General features: G+C 38.1%; 2 protein-coding genes across 4 annotated transcripts in view; one reads left to right on the forward strand and one right to left on the reverse strand.

Annotated features, from left to right (window-relative positions):
* The window catches only part of LOC146485076 (mucin-like protein), a 32,160-nt gene extending 29,779 nt beyond the window's left edge, over positions 1-2,381 (forward strand). For both annotated transcript variants that reach the window (XM_085104031.1, XM_085104032.1), the window contains one exon: positions 507-2,381. In XM_085104031.1, coding sequence (XP_084960157.1) covers positions 507-594 — 88 coding nt within the window. In that variant the 3' untranslated portion in view covers positions 595-2,381. The remainder of the gene's footprint in view (positions 1-506) is intronic.
* Positions 2,382-7,592: 5,211 nt separating this feature from the next.
* The window catches only part of LOC146485078 (mucin-like protein), a 35,371-nt gene continuing 25,228 nt past the window's right edge, over positions 7,593-17,735 (reverse strand). For both annotated transcript variants that reach the window (XM_085104028.1, XM_085104029.1), the window contains 9 exons: positions 16,943-17,068; positions 16,118-16,240; positions 14,978-15,100; positions 14,279-14,407; positions 13,528-13,656; positions 13,008-13,117; positions 12,535-12,650; positions 11,201-11,569; positions 7,593-10,218 (listed from right to left, as the gene is read on the reverse strand). In XM_085104028.1, coding sequence (XP_084960154.1) covers positions 10,110-10,218; positions 11,201-11,569; positions 12,535-12,650; positions 13,008-13,117; positions 13,528-13,656; positions 14,279-14,407; positions 14,978-15,100; positions 16,118-16,240; positions 16,943-17,068 — 1,334 coding nt within the window. In that variant the 3' untranslated portion in view covers positions 7,593-10,109. The remainder of the gene's footprint in view (positions 10,219-11,200; positions 11,570-12,534; positions 12,651-13,007; positions 13,118-13,527; positions 13,657-14,278; positions 14,408-14,977; positions 15,101-16,117; positions 16,241-16,942; positions 17,069-17,735) is intronic.

Here is a 17,735-nt window from a genome sequence, read left to right on the forward strand (position 1 = left end):
TCCATCGTATCCTGGGCTTATGCTAAAACTGTCCGGCTCCACCTCCCCTTTCAACAGTCAACTGCCCTTCCCCGCCGTCTGGGATTTTTAATCTTGTTATGGATAGACTGCAAAAAAGTATGGTTTATCTCTTGAAATTGACGGAATGAGACTGGAATCGCTGCAGACTGCAGACAAAAAAACCTTTGTGGAATCTCTGATAAGTTCTATTCACAATATATATATATATATAAGTTATTTACCCGCCCGGAGGTCTGTAGAGGAAAAAAAATATTGCACGGTTAAGCGAAAAGTCCGAACGCACAGCTTTTTCCCATATGGACCGATCTAAGTCGGTAAATAAACAGTTTATTTTTTTCCAAATTGTTCTATAAATGAAATAAATTTAGACTTGATCCGAGAAAAGTTTTAATTTTCAAAGAAAGATGAAATAATGAAGCTGATTGTGCATTAGATTAGAACCAAGCGAACCAGTTTAACGTTCTTTTATTTCCTTTTATTTTTAGCATGAAGAAAAAGAAACAAAAAACTGCAGTCAAACCGATCGCAAGAGATTTCGGTGAAGAACCTGTTGGAATGGCTGACGTGGATTGAAATAGCCTGGCCGGTCTTTTAGCATTGACTGGCATTGACCTGACTAGAAACATACGGTTTTTAAACACTGTGTCGCTTTCCATCGAGCCAATATTTTTGCTTTGAAATTCCACGGAGGTCGTTTTGTCATCCAAGAGAAGAGAATCGTTTTCAGTTAGAAACTCACAATCCCATTGGTAGAGCAAAGACCCACGTGATAGAGCACGAAGCTAACAAAATGAAAATGCAGTTTTGTGCTAAAGGAACGGTAATTTTGTATTCCAACTGGTTGGAACAGACAAAGTGGGATACCTCCGAGACTTGACGTTTTGCTCCGTAAACTTTCCTGTAAATCCACCCTCCATTTGCATTTGAACCGGTTGAAGCGGAAAATTTTGGCTAAATGGAAAATGCCCCTGGTCTTTACTGACGACGCAACTCAAGAGTTCTGTGTCGAGTGAAAAGAAATTGTAACGCAAGCCGTAGCACAAACATGATATGCTTTTTAGGTGTCAACGTTTTTTTAATCGACTGTATACAGTTAACGGCAGGCCGTTGCTTCCAAGAGTTGGTCGTTAGGAGACAGATAGTTGTATTTTCATTGTTTTCAGCACACGTAAATTGTTGTGAAGCTAATGTAAGGTGTATTTTTCGACTTCAATTTTAGAATAGTGTTGTTATTTCTTTGCGGTAGTTTTGATAGATATTTTCCAGATTATTTGACATTTTTCTGTTGTTCAAAGATTAGAGTTAACAGTTGTGCTGTGAACAGGTTTGCCTAATTCCTTTAACCTAACTTCCCTTGGGCCTCCTCGAAGGTTGAAATCAAGGTAAAACAGTAAATGATTTTTTCAGCCTGATTGGTTTCCCTTTCTATCTATTTCCTTAGAACCGTTGTGTTTTTCTTCCCTGTAAGTGTATTTTGGTAAAACCAATTCTTATCTCTGGTTGGGACCATCTGGCTTCGGTTGAATTACAGTCATGAACAGGCTCACAGCACACTATAAAGTAATACTTGTAGCTCAGTGGTAGAGCATCCGAACTAGTAGTCGGAAGGTCTTAGGTTCGACTCCTGATAGAAGAACCGGGAAATTCTTTTTTCCGAGTGTGCCTGTGTTATTCACTGATTAATACATCATTCTCATTTGTTCACCAGGCTTAACATATTTCATCCATTATTTCCATGACATATAGGGTCATTAATTATCAATCTACTAGCGTTCTATCACGAATGCTGTTCTGTTATTGACTATGCTGCGCACTATCTATATTCGGTTGTAAATAGTGTAATATTTCCTCCCTAGTTATTATTATTCATAAGGTGTAGATAAGGTATGAGGAATCGCTCTGGCCTGGGACTAGCCCAGACCAGACGAAGGTAAATGTGGTAAGGCAAGGTTCAACCCAACTGACTCGAAGGGAGGGAAGAGTGGGCAGCTAAACATGATTTGAGCTCGCGGCCTCAAGTTGAGTGACAGAGTGTGACACAATACAATCTATTATATAGCATATTCAAATAATCCCAAGGGAGTTAATTACCAAATGCAAACTAAGTTTGCATACTGAGTAGGGTGAGTAGCCTAACAGTGTGCAGTGGCGTGACTTATTAAAACTATTATTCAACAAAAGACGTGAGTCTGTCTTGTTAAGTTTTGACGGACTAGTTTGTTTAACTGAAAGAATTAGATTATTCGCTCTCCAGTACGTGATAGTTGATTCGCGTTTCCCCTCATCTACTATCATGCGATAGAAATTTCGAGCTCATAATCTAATTGTTAAATAGATACGCTCTTCAGTAACAACTGATTTATCAATTGATTTTTAAGTTAATTATACTGTATAAAGTTATAAAACATATAATGCACAGACTAACGTATTGCTCGGTTTGAAGAAACTACCATATTCATTAATATCTCAATTGTCTCCACCCATTTTCTCTCTTTTTCTTTTCCATTTTTTTTTCGTTTTATTTTATTCCATTTTGTGTGCGTTCCCACAGAATGGCGTCGGTGAGAAACACATGGGTTATCGGTTATATGGATACCGGGATGTATGTACCTTTATGCCCTCATTATATATGCCAATTCTGAGTCTGAAGCCCTAGCTCATTCTTTGTTGTCTGATACGTCATCTAAGAAAACCGCTCTGAAATACCTTTGTGTTTTCTGAATTATAGAGATAAGCTCATCCCTTGCGTACTAATTATTTTCCTTCCTCTTTTATTCCCTCTCCCCGCACCCCGCTTTATTTTTATTTTATTTCATTTTATTTTTATGCTCTCGCCCCATTTTGTGGGCATCCAAAATACAGAAATCGGTTTTGAAGTGCAGAAAACTGCATGGAAAGGCTTGCTCGAAATACGGCAGTCTGTCTCGAAAAATGCTGACTTGGTCCACAATAGGAAGCTAGTTTAATGCCCTCCCCTCACCACCTCAAGAAACTGTGGTAACAAACGCCTGCTCTACCCTGACAAGGCTGGGATCATATTGAATCCGGTGTGATGTCAGATCCGTGTAAATGGCCAAAATGTTAGCAATACGTTCGTTCCTTTCCAGTCTTCAATTCGTGAAAATAGCCAAAAATCGAGCAATAAGTTCGTTCCTTCATGCGCGCAAAAAGCTAAAAATCGAGCTATAAGTTCATTGCTTTCTGGTCTTGAACAAGTTCGTGAAAAGGAAATATTTCTTTTGTAAACAGATTTGTTTGCGAGGAAACAAAAATTGTTTCGAAATTTTTAAGAAACAATTCATATCCAAAGCATTTTGAAAAGCAGTGTTCGGATTTAAAATTGAGTATGGATTCGCACCCCATCGTACCGTATCGTAGTTTATCGTATCGTGCTTTGTTGTGTTTTCTTGTCTTAATCTTGTTTTCTGTTGTATTGTATTGAAATATTACTGTATTTCTTTGGTATTGTGTAGCGTTTTGTCAATCGTAGGTATGTTTTCTTGGTTTTGTCTTTGTGTTTTGTTGAGTAGGTATATGTTTTGTCATTTTATTGTGCTTGTGTGTCGTTTGTGTTGTGTCCTATTGTGTTGCCTTGTGTTTTGCTTTGTTGAAGGGTGATTGCATGGAAAGATAGTTGTATTATGGAAGTTAATGGGTTCTATGAATAACAACAGAGGAGGGTTCATTATCTTTACTGTGCGTCAGGTTTACTGATTCCGCCCAAACCATCCGGGTGGTGTCGCACTTATATAGGCAAATAACAATAGCTTGATGGCAAGCCAATCAGAAGCGAGTGGCGTCATCACGTATTAACCAACAGGAAAAGAAGCAATAGAATAATTAAGGCAAATAACTTGACATAATCAAAATGGATTAACATAAGTGACTAAACACAAAGAAAGAGAATGTAGACAGACCAGCAATAATGTCGTAAACTAATTGAGTGAGTGAGTGAGTGATTCGCGTTTGGTAAACTCTACCGCTAGATAAGAATAGAAAGAGATCCTTCGCGTAAGATATTTCTGATATATTGAGCTATTGGAAGACAAGACTGAAGTATTCAAAATCACGTATTCTCTGGAAAATCGAACTGAAACAACCTTTGCTTCAGTCTTCGTAAGTTGGTTTCTTGACGAACTCGAAAGCTTTCTGTAAAGTCATTTTGTTGAGTAAACCAAAACTGCCTTCCAGTTGATCCCTTCAAAAGTACAAAATTTTCCGTTCGATTCCCGTACGAAGCTAAAAGGATCGTATGGTGATCATTCCGGTCCAGTAACGGCATAACCTTTACTGCTACTAACTTGCGGGCGACAATTTCTGGACTCAAATTCGTGGCAATAGGCCAGAACCGAGCAATAATAGCACGCATTTTTGGTCTCAAATTCCAAAAAACAACAAAAAATTATTGCTTATTCCTCAATTTTTAGCTTTTCCGCGAATTTGAGAGCATAAAGGAAAGAGGTTATTGCTCGATATTTAGCTATTTTCACGAATTGAAGACCGGAAAGGAATGAGCTTATTGCTAAAAGTTTGGCCATTTATACGGATTTGACATCACACCGGAGTGAACTTATTGCTCTCTTTTAGGCTATTTTCACGAATTTGAGGCCAACAAGGAGCGAATTTATGGCTTCTGTTTTGGCCATTTTCACGACCTTTGGTCATTTTCACGGATGTTAGTCCAGAAAAGCATGAACTTATTGCTTGATTTTTGGCTGTATTTACTAATTTGAGACCATAAACCAGTGAACTTATTGCTCGATTTTGGCTGTTTCCACGAATTTGAGGCCAGAGAGGGATGAACGTATTGCCCGTTTTTTGTCTATTTTCACAAATTTGAGAGCAAAAGGAATTAACTTCTTCTCTCGATTTTTGACTGTTTTTACGAATCTTAAACCAGAAAAAAATCGACTTCTACTTCGCTAATTTTGAGACCAGAAAGGAATGAATTTATTTCTAGATTTTTGGACAGTTTCAGGAATTTGGGTTCCGAAAAAAAAATGAACTTATTGCTCAATTTTTACTGTTTTTCTCGAATTTTAGTCCAGGCAGGAGTGAAATTAAGGCCCGATTTCTGGCTATTTTCACGAAATTGAGAGCAGAAAGGAATGAGCCTATTGCATGATTTTTGATTATTTTCACGATTTTGGGTTTCATAAAGGATGAATTTATTGCTCGATTGTTGACTTTTTCAAAACTTTAAGAACAGGAAACTAACTTATTGCCCGATTTTTGTCCATTTTCACACGATTTTGAGAGCACTAAATAAAATGAACCTATTAGATCTTTTTTGGCTATTTACCCCAATTTGAGACCAGAGAGGAACGAACTTATATATCGGCATAAGGACTATTTTCACCAAACAAGACCATAAGGGAATGAACTTATTTATCGATTTTTAGCTATTTTCACGAATTTGAAACCAAACAGCAGTGAACTAATTGCCCAATTATATCTGGCTTTATAATTTTCATGAATTAGATAGCAAAAAGGTATGAACTTTTTGCCCGATTTTTAGCTATTTTGACCAATTTGAGGAATAAGAAAAATTAACTTATTTCCCAATTTTTACCTATTTTCGCGAATTTGAGACCGTAAAACAATGAACTTATTGCTCGATTTTTGGCTATTTTTACGAGTTTGAGACCCAACGGAATGCACTTATCTCTCCATTTTGGTTTTTTTTTCTAGAATTACACACCAGAATTGAAAAGGCATGACCTTTTTGCTTGAGTTTTGTCTGTATTTACTACTTTGAGACCATAAAGTAATTTGTACACATTCAGAATGTTATAGAACATACTGGGCAAGGGCAAGGATTGAAGATGAAAACGAGCCTTATCAGGGGAGAGTGGGCGTTTGTTACTATATAGTTTCCTGAGGTGGTGAGGGACGGGGGGGGAGGGGAATGTAATAAACTAGCTTCCTATTGTGGACCTGTCGCGTTCCCAGTACCGCAGACACGGGGTGTTGCGTACTGGAGTTCGCCAGGTCAACCACAGTGAAGTACACGGTAAGGGCAGCAGGATTAATGAGTTTATTAGGATCAGGCTGAGCCGTCTATTCACAACCCTTGCAGTGAAAACTAGAAAGAATGCCATTGTTAAGTCTAAAGAAACAGAAAAACTACGAATTTACGCCGTAAAAAAACGAAAGGGAAGAGTACATGGAATTTTACAAGCGTAACTTACGACTGATCTTGACTCCGGGGCTGAGAACAACTCACTCCACGTTCCCTTACAGACTCCGTTAAAAAATAGCTCAGTGAACTCCTTACAGTTTGAAAACTCCTCGCAACTGAGAAACGTGCTTACAGAAAAAGGACCTTGATACTTGTCTTTGACAATAATGAAAAAAGCTTTGTTCGGCTAGCAAAAAACGGATATTCGGTAATCACGCAATCAAAGAAACAAAGCCACAAATATAACAGAACAAACAGTCCCTGAGTGTTTCTAAAGTATTGTTCTTGTCAGGAACGTGACAGGACCAAGTCAGCATTTTTCAGACAGACTGCTGCATTTCGAGAAAGCCTTTCCGTGAAGTTTTCTGCACTGCAAAACCTATTTCTGTATTTTGGATCCCCATAAAATGGGGCGAGAGCATAAAAATAAAATGACATAAAATAAAAAAGAGGGGTGCGGGGAGAAGGAAGAAAAGAAGGAGGATAATATTAATACGCAAGGGATGAGGCTAGCTAAACAGGGTAGTATGTATGCGTTGCGCATGTCTATAATTCAGAAAACACAATGGTATTTATGACCTATAAAACAGGGGAAGAGCTAGGGCTTCAGACTCAGAAGTGGCATATATAGTGAGGGCATAAAGTACACCCATCCCGGTATCCATATCATACTGCTGGGATTGGAATGTTAATATATACCACACAATATCATTCCAATCCTAGCAGTATGCAGGATGTTTTTCCCATGAACCTAATTTAATAGCCTTAACCCCCACGAGTCTCCTGTAGCTTAGTGGTAGAGCATACGAACAAGTAATCGGAAGATCTTAGGTTCGACTCCTGATAGGAGCACTCGGAAAATTTTTTTCTGAGTTAATGCCTGCGTCACTCACTGATTTTAATACATCATCCTCATTATGTTATGTTGACAAATCAAACGAGATGTAAAAGTGACCAAACGAAGTTACGAAGTGGAGGAAGTCACCACAAGTTTATAAAATACGGATACGACTAACGCCAAGGAAGGGCTAGAATTACATTGTAGGGTCTGAAATTACGGTAATTTAGAAGTGTAAGCTAAGCAATTTAGCAGCGGTGCTGAACATTTTGTAGAGTAGCTCGCTTAGCTTAGCGCAGAGGTAACAGGAATCCTTTTAGCTCTTCTTTATTTGTTATGGAATTGGTTCTTCTCTATATCAATTCTATAACAATACTACATGTATCACTCAAATCACGTCTTACTTTATATGGTGCTGTGAGCATGTTTCGAACTGTAATTCAACCGAAGCCAGATGGTCCCAACAAGAGGTAAGAAATGGTTTTACCAAAATACACTTACAGGGAAGAAAAACACAACGGTTCTAAGGAAATAGATAGAAAGGGAAACCAATCAGGTTGATAGAATCCTTTACTGAACGTTGTACCTTGATTTCCAAACCAAGGTTAAAGGAAGTAGGCAAACCTGTCCACAGCACAACTGTTAACTCTAATCTTTGAACGACAGAAAAATATCAAATAATCTGGAAAATATCTGTCAAAACTACCGAAAAGAAATAACAACTCTATCCTAAAATTAAAGTCGAAAATACACTCTTACATTAGCTTCACAACCGTGAACTGTATATTGTATTTTTTTTGTATGTTGTCCTTCAGCAGCATTTTAAAATATTTATATAAATATTAAAGTTCAAATGAGATTGGATTATAGGACTGTCTTGCCCGATTTTACAGCATGCATAGTTGTTAGTCAATTTCTTTGGCCCTTTAACTTCTTAATTATTTTGATTGTGTTTTCAGGGCTGCATACCGTGAATGGTAATACAAAGAGCCCCTTGCTATACTACTTTACTACTTGTTCTATGACTTCTTTTTCCAACTTTTATCATTTCTAACTTTTCCTGTGAAATTCACTTACTTGTTTGATGTATTCTTACATGCTACCTGAACTAACAACAGATTAAAAAAGGAAAACAGAAAAGAACTTCACAAGGATTTTCTGTGGACAAGCATAAGCGCAAGCACAAGGATAGTATGACCTAGCGCAATTGCTTAATGCTTGTGCTTGGGTCGTTATTCATATAACTGCTGTTATGCTTTCGTCGCAAGTGAAAATCTGCAGTAACTTCAGTAAACACTGTTCAGAATAAAGAACAACACTATTTAAGATTAAAGCTTGGTTTCAAACAAGCGCAAAAGCCCTTGTGTTACCATGACAACTGCCTTGACGCAAGCATAAGTACAGACAAAAAGAAAATCAAAATATTTCAATCCTTGCGGTTGCGCTTCGGTTAGTTCTAGCTCTGAATGCATATTTGGTATTGAAATGTCGTGTTTGTGCTTCGGCTTGCGTTACAATTTGTTTTCACATGACACAGAACTCTTGAGTTGCGTCGTCAGTAAAGACCAGGGGCATTTTCCATTTAGCCAAAATTTTCCGCTTCAACCGGTTCAAATGCAAATGGAGAATGGATTGACAGGAAAGTTTACGAAACAAAACGTCAAGTCTCGGAGGTATCCCACTTTGTCTGTTCCAACCAGTTGGAATATAAAATTACCATTCCTTTTACGGAAAACTGCATTTTCATTTTATTGGCTTCGTGCTCTATCACGTGGGTCTTTGCTCTACCAATGGGATTGTAAGTTTTCACTTAAAACGAGGCTCTTCTCTTGGATGGTAGAAAGACTTCTCTGGAATTTCAGTAATTGTATCGGCTCGTTTAGACCCAATTTGACAGGTATTCATCAAAGTGATTTACCATGGCAGCATGCCTTTTTTGTTACTGCCGAATATTTGACAGGTACTCATCAAAATGGTAACCGAAAGATAAGCATAAAAATGATGGGCAGGAAACAAGAGCGATAAGCTGAGTCAAATATCGTTGCATAGTGATGATGGTTACCCTAACCTCGCTTTCATGTCATTGGATATTTATGAAGGACGATGAGATGATGTCACTACCGGAAAGAGAGTCACGTAAGAGGATCACGCAATACCGGAAGTTGGTAGAAATTTTGCCCAGTCCCCTCCCGAGCCAAAGATACCAGAATTAAAACTGCCAAGAAAAGTTCAATGTCATGACATACGTATTACTTTTTCTTTCTTCAGGACACATTTGTGTAGCAAGGGTAACAAGAGTAATAAAAGTAACCGAAACAAATGTGTCCTGAAGAAAGAAAAAGTAATATGTCATGACATTTATTTTGGCATGAGCAAGCTCATGAGTTACTCTTGCGTCATGAATAACTAATGCATGCGCATACCCAAAAGGTATCTTTAAGTGTGCTCATAACCATGAGTAACTCATGGGATCTAAAAATCCGGCCTTCTGATTGGTCCATTTTGGTCACGTGGGTAATGTCCAGACTACGAGACCCTAGTGGGGATCAAACTCGACCCAACCCAGATCCAGGAAAACCCTGGTCTGCGCACTCTCGCTAAAATGGTGCTCAACTCGATGTGGGGAAAATTCAGACAACGCTCAAGAATTTGACGACCCACAGAAATTTACTGGGCACAATTTCACCAACTTCCGGTATTGCATGACCCTCTTACGTGACTCTCTTCCCGGTCGTGACGTCATCTCATCGTCCTTCATAAATATCCGATGTATCCAATGACATGAAAGAGAGGTTAGGGTGACCCTCATTACTATGCAACGAAATTTGACTCCGCCCATTAGATCTTGTTTCCTGTCCATCATTTTTATGCTAAATTTTTGGTTGCCATGGTAATTCAATTTGATGGGTACCAGTCAAATCTTGGGCGGTAACATCAAAGGTACGTTGCTATGGTAACTCAGTTTGATGAGTACCTGTCAAATTGGGTCTAAACGAGCCGATACAACTACTAAAATCAAAGCGAAAACAGTGTTTAAAAACCGTATATTACTAGTCAGGTCAATGCCAGTCAATGCTTAAAGACCGGCCCCCAATTCACGACAGCCATTTCAACAGGTTCTTCATGGGAATCTTTCACAAACGGTTTGACTGCAGTTTTTCGTTTCTTTTTCTTCATGCTAAAAATAAAATGAAATTAAATAAAAGAACGTTAAACTGATTCGCCTGGTTCTAATCTAATGCACAATCAGCCTCATTAAAAATTCCCTCGCATCAAGTCTAAATTTATTTCATTTATAGAACAGAATTTGGAAAAAAATAAACAGGTTATTTACCAACTTAGGTCGGTCCATATGGGAAAAAGCTGTGCCCTCAGACTTTTTGCTTAACAGTGGCACATGTTTTTCCTATACGGACCTCCGGACGGTAAATAACTTAAATATTTCGAATAGAACTTAACGTAGCCTTCACAACAGTCTATATTTTTTTGTGTGTGTTGTTGCGTCCTACGAATGAGCGCGGTGTACGAGTCAGCAGCGATTCTAGTCTCTTCCCGTCAATTACAAGAAAAAAACCCTACTTTTTTGCAGTCTAAACATAGCAAGATTAAAACGCCTAGCCGGCAAGGGAAAGGGCAATTGGCTGTTGAAAGGAGAAGGCGAGCCGGACAGTTTTAGCATAAGCCCAGGATACTATGGGTTTTAACTGCAGTGCCCTAACCAACTCGCCACCGGCTTCCTCTTCAAAAACCGGCTTCCCCTTCAAGCGAAGAGTAAGCAATAACCCCTCTAAAACCTCTGTTTTCGTTGGTTGGCTATGCACATTACCTGTATTGGTTTTAGGGTTAGGAACATTGTTATCACATGTTATTTCTCAGGACGAAAGTTTTGTCCAGTCATAAGATTTTTAAATAAAATCTCCTTTTACGGAAAAGTTAAGTATAATCTTCAACGTGTCATCTTTGTAATTTGACAAATTGAAGGCTCAAGCGGTATTTGTATTGGTGACAGCGACGTTATTGGTACAATTCTCTTTTTCAGTTGTTGTTAGTTGATGATTACACATGGCCCCTTTTGTGTTTGTTGACCAGTTGTAATTGTTTTTGGTTTGGTTTGAAGGAAAGAAAGACACAAGCCTAGCAGCGAAATGCCAATAACTTACCAGCAGTAAACCGCGATAACAATAAACAAAAAGAGGACGGCCACTCCAACACTAACACCAATCGCAATCCATTTCCAGTTTTCATTGCTGCTAGACTCTACTGGTTTCTGAGTTGGTGACGCCGTTGTGGGAATGAATAAAGCTTTCACATCCGAAATGTTTGCCCCAATAGCGTCCTCAAGCTCTGGTTTGTAGAGCACGATAATTTTAAGCAGTGTGTTGCCAGGAAGTACAGAGTCATTACCAATAAAAAGTCCCAGGGGCTGCTGCACGTAAAAAGCCACCAGGAGAGAGGCCGAGTCGTTGCTAGGGTAACCAGGCAGGAGGTGAACTTCGTCAGCGGTGTACAGATCGGTAAAGAGGGCGCGTCTGATAACAATACAGAATGAATGAAATAATGAATGAATGAATGAATGAAATAATGAATGAATGAATGAATGAATGAATGAATGAATGAATGAATGAATGAATGAATGAATGAATGAATGAATGAATGAATGAATGAATGAATGAATGAATGAATGAATGAATGAATGAATCGACAAACAATCAAGCCCTTAAGCAAGTAACACGAAACGAAGAATGTTTTCGGCTTCATCCAGGTTATAGTGTCCGAGTCCCTACAACAAAACTCTGTCAGCCATCAGCATTGTTATGGAGAACAATTATAAATAGTAAGTTCCTGGAAATTCCTAGAATGCTTAGCTTAGTCACGCAATGCATGTACCATAACTTTCTACTGTCATGCTATGAAACTGTCTAGCACACTCTCCCAGATGATGCAATGATGATGTACTGCTACACAAATAGTTGTGTTGCAAGCTCCCAGAATGTTCCAGAATACTTAATAATTATATATAAGGACTCAGCTACCTAGCAGTGTGGTTGCTGTTGTCGGCAGGGACCGATGTTTGGAGAAGCTATACTAAGAGAACTATCGAGAGCTGTGGTGGAAATTCATTTAAAGTCAAGTGCCGGAGAGGATATTTCATTGAACACATCGACAATTTACTGAGGGTTTGTGTCAGTGGCGGCTGAAATTTAAGTCAGTGGTGGGCTAAAGCTAGTTTGATAGTAGAATTTATTGTTTAGAAGTCGCTCCTTTGTAACTATGACTTTACTACGAATCGTTAAACAAATTAGTTGGTTTTTGTAGTGTATCTTTTCTGTCGGTTAAATTATACTTTAGCACATAATCTCTATGCAGAAAATCTTCTATACTGAGGACTGGAGAAATTTTTTTTAGCTTTATATTTGTAAAGCGCGCTGAGAATATGTAGCTGCCCTCTAGAAGAACTTAACCCACTAAATAAAGTCTGCATACAACAGGTTACCTTTTTCGCCTTGACTCTTTCAATGCACATTCTGTCCTGTTCTCATTGCAGAACTTTGAGGTAACAGACGCCATTTTTGCTTTAAAAGACTCGTCAGTTTTGAAATCCCATTCAAACTGTGTGAGGGAAAATAACAATAATAATAATAATAATAATAATAATAATATTAATAAAATATCATTCTTTATTAAAACATTCCACACAAACTGCTATTTAAAAAATAAAAGTATATAAAAAAGAGCTATTAAAAACCTATTTACAATTCATTTTAATTAAAAAAGATAATATTTTCATCAAAATTTTAATTTATTTAATAATAATAGTAATAATAATAATAATAATAATAATAATAATAAGTTATTAGTAAGTAACGCCAGGATAGTAGTTTTACGCTTGTTTTAGTATTCGTATGAATTCGTATGGAGCAAATATTTGCATCATTATGGTGTTAGACTAATTACTATTTTACTCACGTTGTCTTTAGTTGAAATTGAGATCTGTACAGCCTGCTCCCGTTCTTTCGTCGTCGGCGATCGTGGTGTGGGAAGTGTTGGGGTTGGAGCAGTCTCGTTTATGGCAAGGGCTAAGGAAAGTAGAGCTTTACATCAAATCCCAGGAGATACAACTTACAACAAAACCAACAACAGCTTATTTCGTAAACAGAGAGAAGATCACGTACTAGGCTACCCTCAAGTGGCAAAGTCCAGTTGAGTTGGGTAACAAATGCTTAAACAATTTACAGAACTCAAAACGAAAATTAATAAAAACAGTAGAATAAAATTAATTATAGTGAATTACATAAGACAGTGGAATCTTGATTGTTGCAACCCTCGATTTTCGAGCTTTGGTCAGATTTAATTAATAATCTAATTAATAACTATATTAGCTAATTGATAATCTAGCTTTAAAAAGCTCGATTATTTTGCTATTCGCAATTACACGTTAGAACAACAACAACAACAACAAATATCAGTTAACTAGTTTAGATATTACCTCTGCATTTACCGTCAATAAAGTAAAGGTTCCTGTCGCATTCACATTTGTACGATCCACGAGTGTTGACACACTTGTGAAACTCGTCCGTACAGTTGTATAAGTCTTCATCCATACATTCGTTGATATCTGACAAAAAAAATACACACAGACAATCAGCTCAGAGCCCACGTTGACTTTGAGCATTCATTACTGTTTTTAAAGCAAAGCAAATACCGCAAAACTCTTTTGGATTTTTGCTAACATTCATCTGACAACTTAGTTTGATATTTAATTACTCACGTGATATGATGTTTTTACGGCCATGCATGTTTTTCGAAATTTTAATCTCATTACTTTTTTTGTGAAAACGTTAAGTATATCTTCGTTACTACTCACTTATATGCTATTTCAGTAGTTTTCATTGCTTCTTTATATTTTTGGGTCAATGGTTTTCCGAGTTGTTGGAGAAATCAAGAAATTCAAGATGGTGGAGCCAAGATGGCGATAGTGACGGATGAACGACGTAATTTCCAGGTCATATGACGTCATCGTCCCATTTTGGGAAACTGAAGGAAACGTTTTGAATGCACTACCCATTATAGTCTTCATGCTCTTGAAGCTGCTCTGCGTTATGTTCAGAAGCGATTTAATTTTGATTATTAGTTATATTTTTCTTGTTTGACAGCACTGCTAGAGTGAATCTTGAAATAGAATGCGAAACAAGACAGTATAAATGAAAATTGATGCAGTTCAGGGAAATGGCAATTACCTTCACAATCGTAACCATCTCTGCTCAATTGGAATCCCGTTTGACATGCGCACTTGTAACTTCCTTGGGTATTTTCACAAATCTGATTGCAGCGATGGAGCGATTTTGCTGGATCGCATTCATTGATGTCTAGGAAAATAAATTTTGTCTTGAAAATGGCTATATAAACAACAATCTTTATTTGGAGCGAAAATATACACGTATATCTGTCCGCGAAAATTATCTGTTCTGAGAAGCGAAGAGTTTTCCGAAAGTTAAAGTCGACAAAAGCTGTTAAGTTCGGGCAACAGAAAGCGTTCAAGATAAAATATATTTACATATCCTTAGCAGTAACTTTTGTCACTCAAAGCAAACCATTCTATTTGCCTAAAGTGCCTGTTGCGTTTACATCGCTGATTGGTATAGACTCCAAATTTAGAGGTATAGTTTTGCACAGTTTATGACTGCGGGAAAAGCAGATCTTTGCAAGGGCTATGGGAACCTCCCCTCCCCCCCAAAAAAGGAATTTGCCCAGAAAACTCTATCGCAGACTGTCAGTATCAATTCACCACACAATTGCAGATAACTGAGAGTTTTGCCTTTCGATAAAAATGTCGGCCAATCTACGGTTGGTTAAGTTTCGTCGATAATTCTAAAATAATTACAACTATGATTGATTGAGTTTTTCAGTAAAAGAAAAGTTTACAGATTATCCAGTACCTCTACATGTCTTTCCATCGCTCTCCAACTCGTAGTTAGCCCAGCAGGAGCACGTTGGTTGGTTGTCGCTTCCTTTAAAGCAAACTTGCGAACAGCCGTGATCAGAAGCGCAGGGATTTGTACCTTGGAAAAAAGAAAAAGAAGAAATCAAAGATGTTACACAATACTCTACCACCATGCCACGATACAACAAGCTTTATGATTGTTTACTGGCCGTAATCTACTAAATATCAGTGTGGCTCTGGAAAGTAAGCAGAGTCCCTTGAATTGTCGTCGCCATAGCATCGCGCGGTGGATCAAAAAAGTTTAATAGGGAGCTTAAGCAACGACGACGGCAATGGCAACGACAACGCCGCAAAACAATAGGTTTAATGAGCAAAAACAATCGCTCTGCACGTGCGTTTTACATTTTGGTACATTTCTTTGCCGTACTCTGCAAAACAACAACGTGAAATGACCACATTTAAGGTTTTGTGGAGAACGTGAACGCACGACGGTGAATTTTTCATTTGCTTTCTTAACTTGTACGCCACTCCTACCAATTTGGTTCCTGGATAGTTCGCCATTTTTGTAAAAGTTGAGCGAGTTGAAATAATCGCGAAGTAGCACAAATGGAATAAAGTTGAGGTTATTTGATGAAAAATTAGAAGTCTATAGGCGTGATTGATAGCGTGGAAACTGAACTGAACCAAACACGCATACAAAAACTAACAACTATCAAATAACAGTAGTTAGCTTGATTGAACTGGTCGTGTAGTTTCGAAATGAATGGCATTAAATAATGTCAAATTTATATTTTCTCAGTTCGTGAGCCGGTGGAATTCTGTTAATCATGCAATCTGATTGGTCCCGGCAGCGGGTGGAATTTGTCGATCTTGCCCACGAACTTCTGAAGGATTTGTTGCAAGACCTGGGCCTTCTTTTCTTGTGGAAAAAGATAAAATTGTTATTAATTTACCAGCCTAAGTTGTTCCATATTGGGAAAAACTATGCCCTCTGTCTTGAGTGCGGCCCGAGGCCGCCTCGGGCCTTCCGGACGGCGGATAACATATATTCCTTTTAAAGAAGAAATTTTCTTCGAATATATATGACTTTCGGCGTATGCTTATTCTTCGAAGGTGCATTTCTAATGACACTTACCTACACACTTTCTCCAGTCGGTGGGATCTGTTTTGAAATACTGGTTACATGAACAGTTGTAGCTTCCTTGAGAGTTGATACACCGCTGCATACAGTCATTTCGTTGCTCACATTCATTAATGTCTACAAGATAGGTATATGCGTTAGAAGACATTCCCTCGAAAGAATACCATTCTTAAACAACATCAACGTGCCTATAATACGCAGAGAACAAAAATTCAATTGATAGCAAATAAAATTTGGAACTCAACATATTTTTTTGGGAAACAAAATATAATTTAAATGAGGAGGGGAATGTTAAGTCGCCTATTTGAGACATTTTGGGTGAAGGGTGGGGGACACCCCCTCTGTACCCACCCACATACATTGGTCTTATTCGTCTTCAACTTAGGAGAAATTAAGGACGGTGCCTTTTGATAATGAAGTATTTTTGTGTGGCTTGTGACTGCTCGGGGAAAACAGAGCAAGGGCTATTGAAATCCAAATTGGGGGTAACCACGCATTTTTTTAGAGATAATTAAGCAACAATTATTCTAAAAAAGCAGTAAGATACAAAGCAATGCATGGCATTTTTTTCCAAATTGAAGCTTTATTATCTCTGCAAAATGCATGGCTACCCCAAATTTTATTTTTGGATACCAAGATCACTTGCCAAGTTCTGCTTTTTCTGCATAGTTTTAAACCGCGCAAAAATATCACAGTATTAGTAGGCACCACCTATAGGAAACCCGACTTTCTCGAGATGCGCAGAACGTATGCGCAGTAACAAAAGTAGGCGTCGTCCTGAAGCAATAAAAGCCTTGATCTTCATAGCAAAGAACTTACCATCACAGGTCTTGCCATCAGCATTAAGTTTGTATCCGTCGCGACAATCACAAACGAAAGACCCTGGTGTATTGACACAGACTTGAGCACAGACGTTTGATTGATTACTCTGACATTCATCTGAGTCTAAGGAAATAAAGGTAATTATTCATTTAATTGAATTGTAAGGGTTAGGTTTTATTGAAACGGCTGATAGTCAACGAGGACTACGGCCAAATGTAAACGTTGTTATAAGTCAAAAGACTGTCCTTATCTACAACATCGAAGGTTTCAGGTCCAGTTGTTCAAAAGTAAAGAGAGTATCTGTTTCTCCTGTTGAACAGCGTTTGTTGCGTTTTCATTGGTAAAAGATGACAAACGCACGCTCAAAGAAAACTGCATGGGGGCCGACATTACTAAACAAAAACCTTAAGCGCAGGTCTCTCGTAAGAGTAAACAAGTCTCCTTTGCGCCTTCGTTTCAAAAGTTACGCGTTTATTAGGAATCAAAACCTTTATAAACTTGAAAATGTTGAAACTGACATCAAGTACTTGCGAGGCAGGGCAGTTAATCCCTTATCCACGTGACTATTTCGTGAAGTGACTAAAGTCTTCGTCATAACAACAATCAAGAGCAACTCGACAAAAATGGCATGCGTCTTCCTTATCGCGTTTCTTCTCCAGCCCTTTTTTTTTTTTTTCTAAACTGCTTTCTAAAGAGGATGGCGTGGCGGTTGAGGGATTGTGCAGCCGTCTGGTAAGTTTTCTGTGAAAGTTGATGACTTGAATAAAAATACAAATAATAATAATAATAA

Source organism: Pavona decussata, unplaced genomic scaffold (assembly GCF_977016875.1).
Source record: "Pavona decussata unplaced genomic scaffold, jaPavDecu1.1 SCAFFOLD_28, whole genome shotgun sequence".
In the NCBI taxonomy this organism is placed as follows: Eukaryota; Metazoa; Cnidaria; class Anthozoa; order Scleractinia; family Agariciidae; genus Pavona; species Pavona decussata.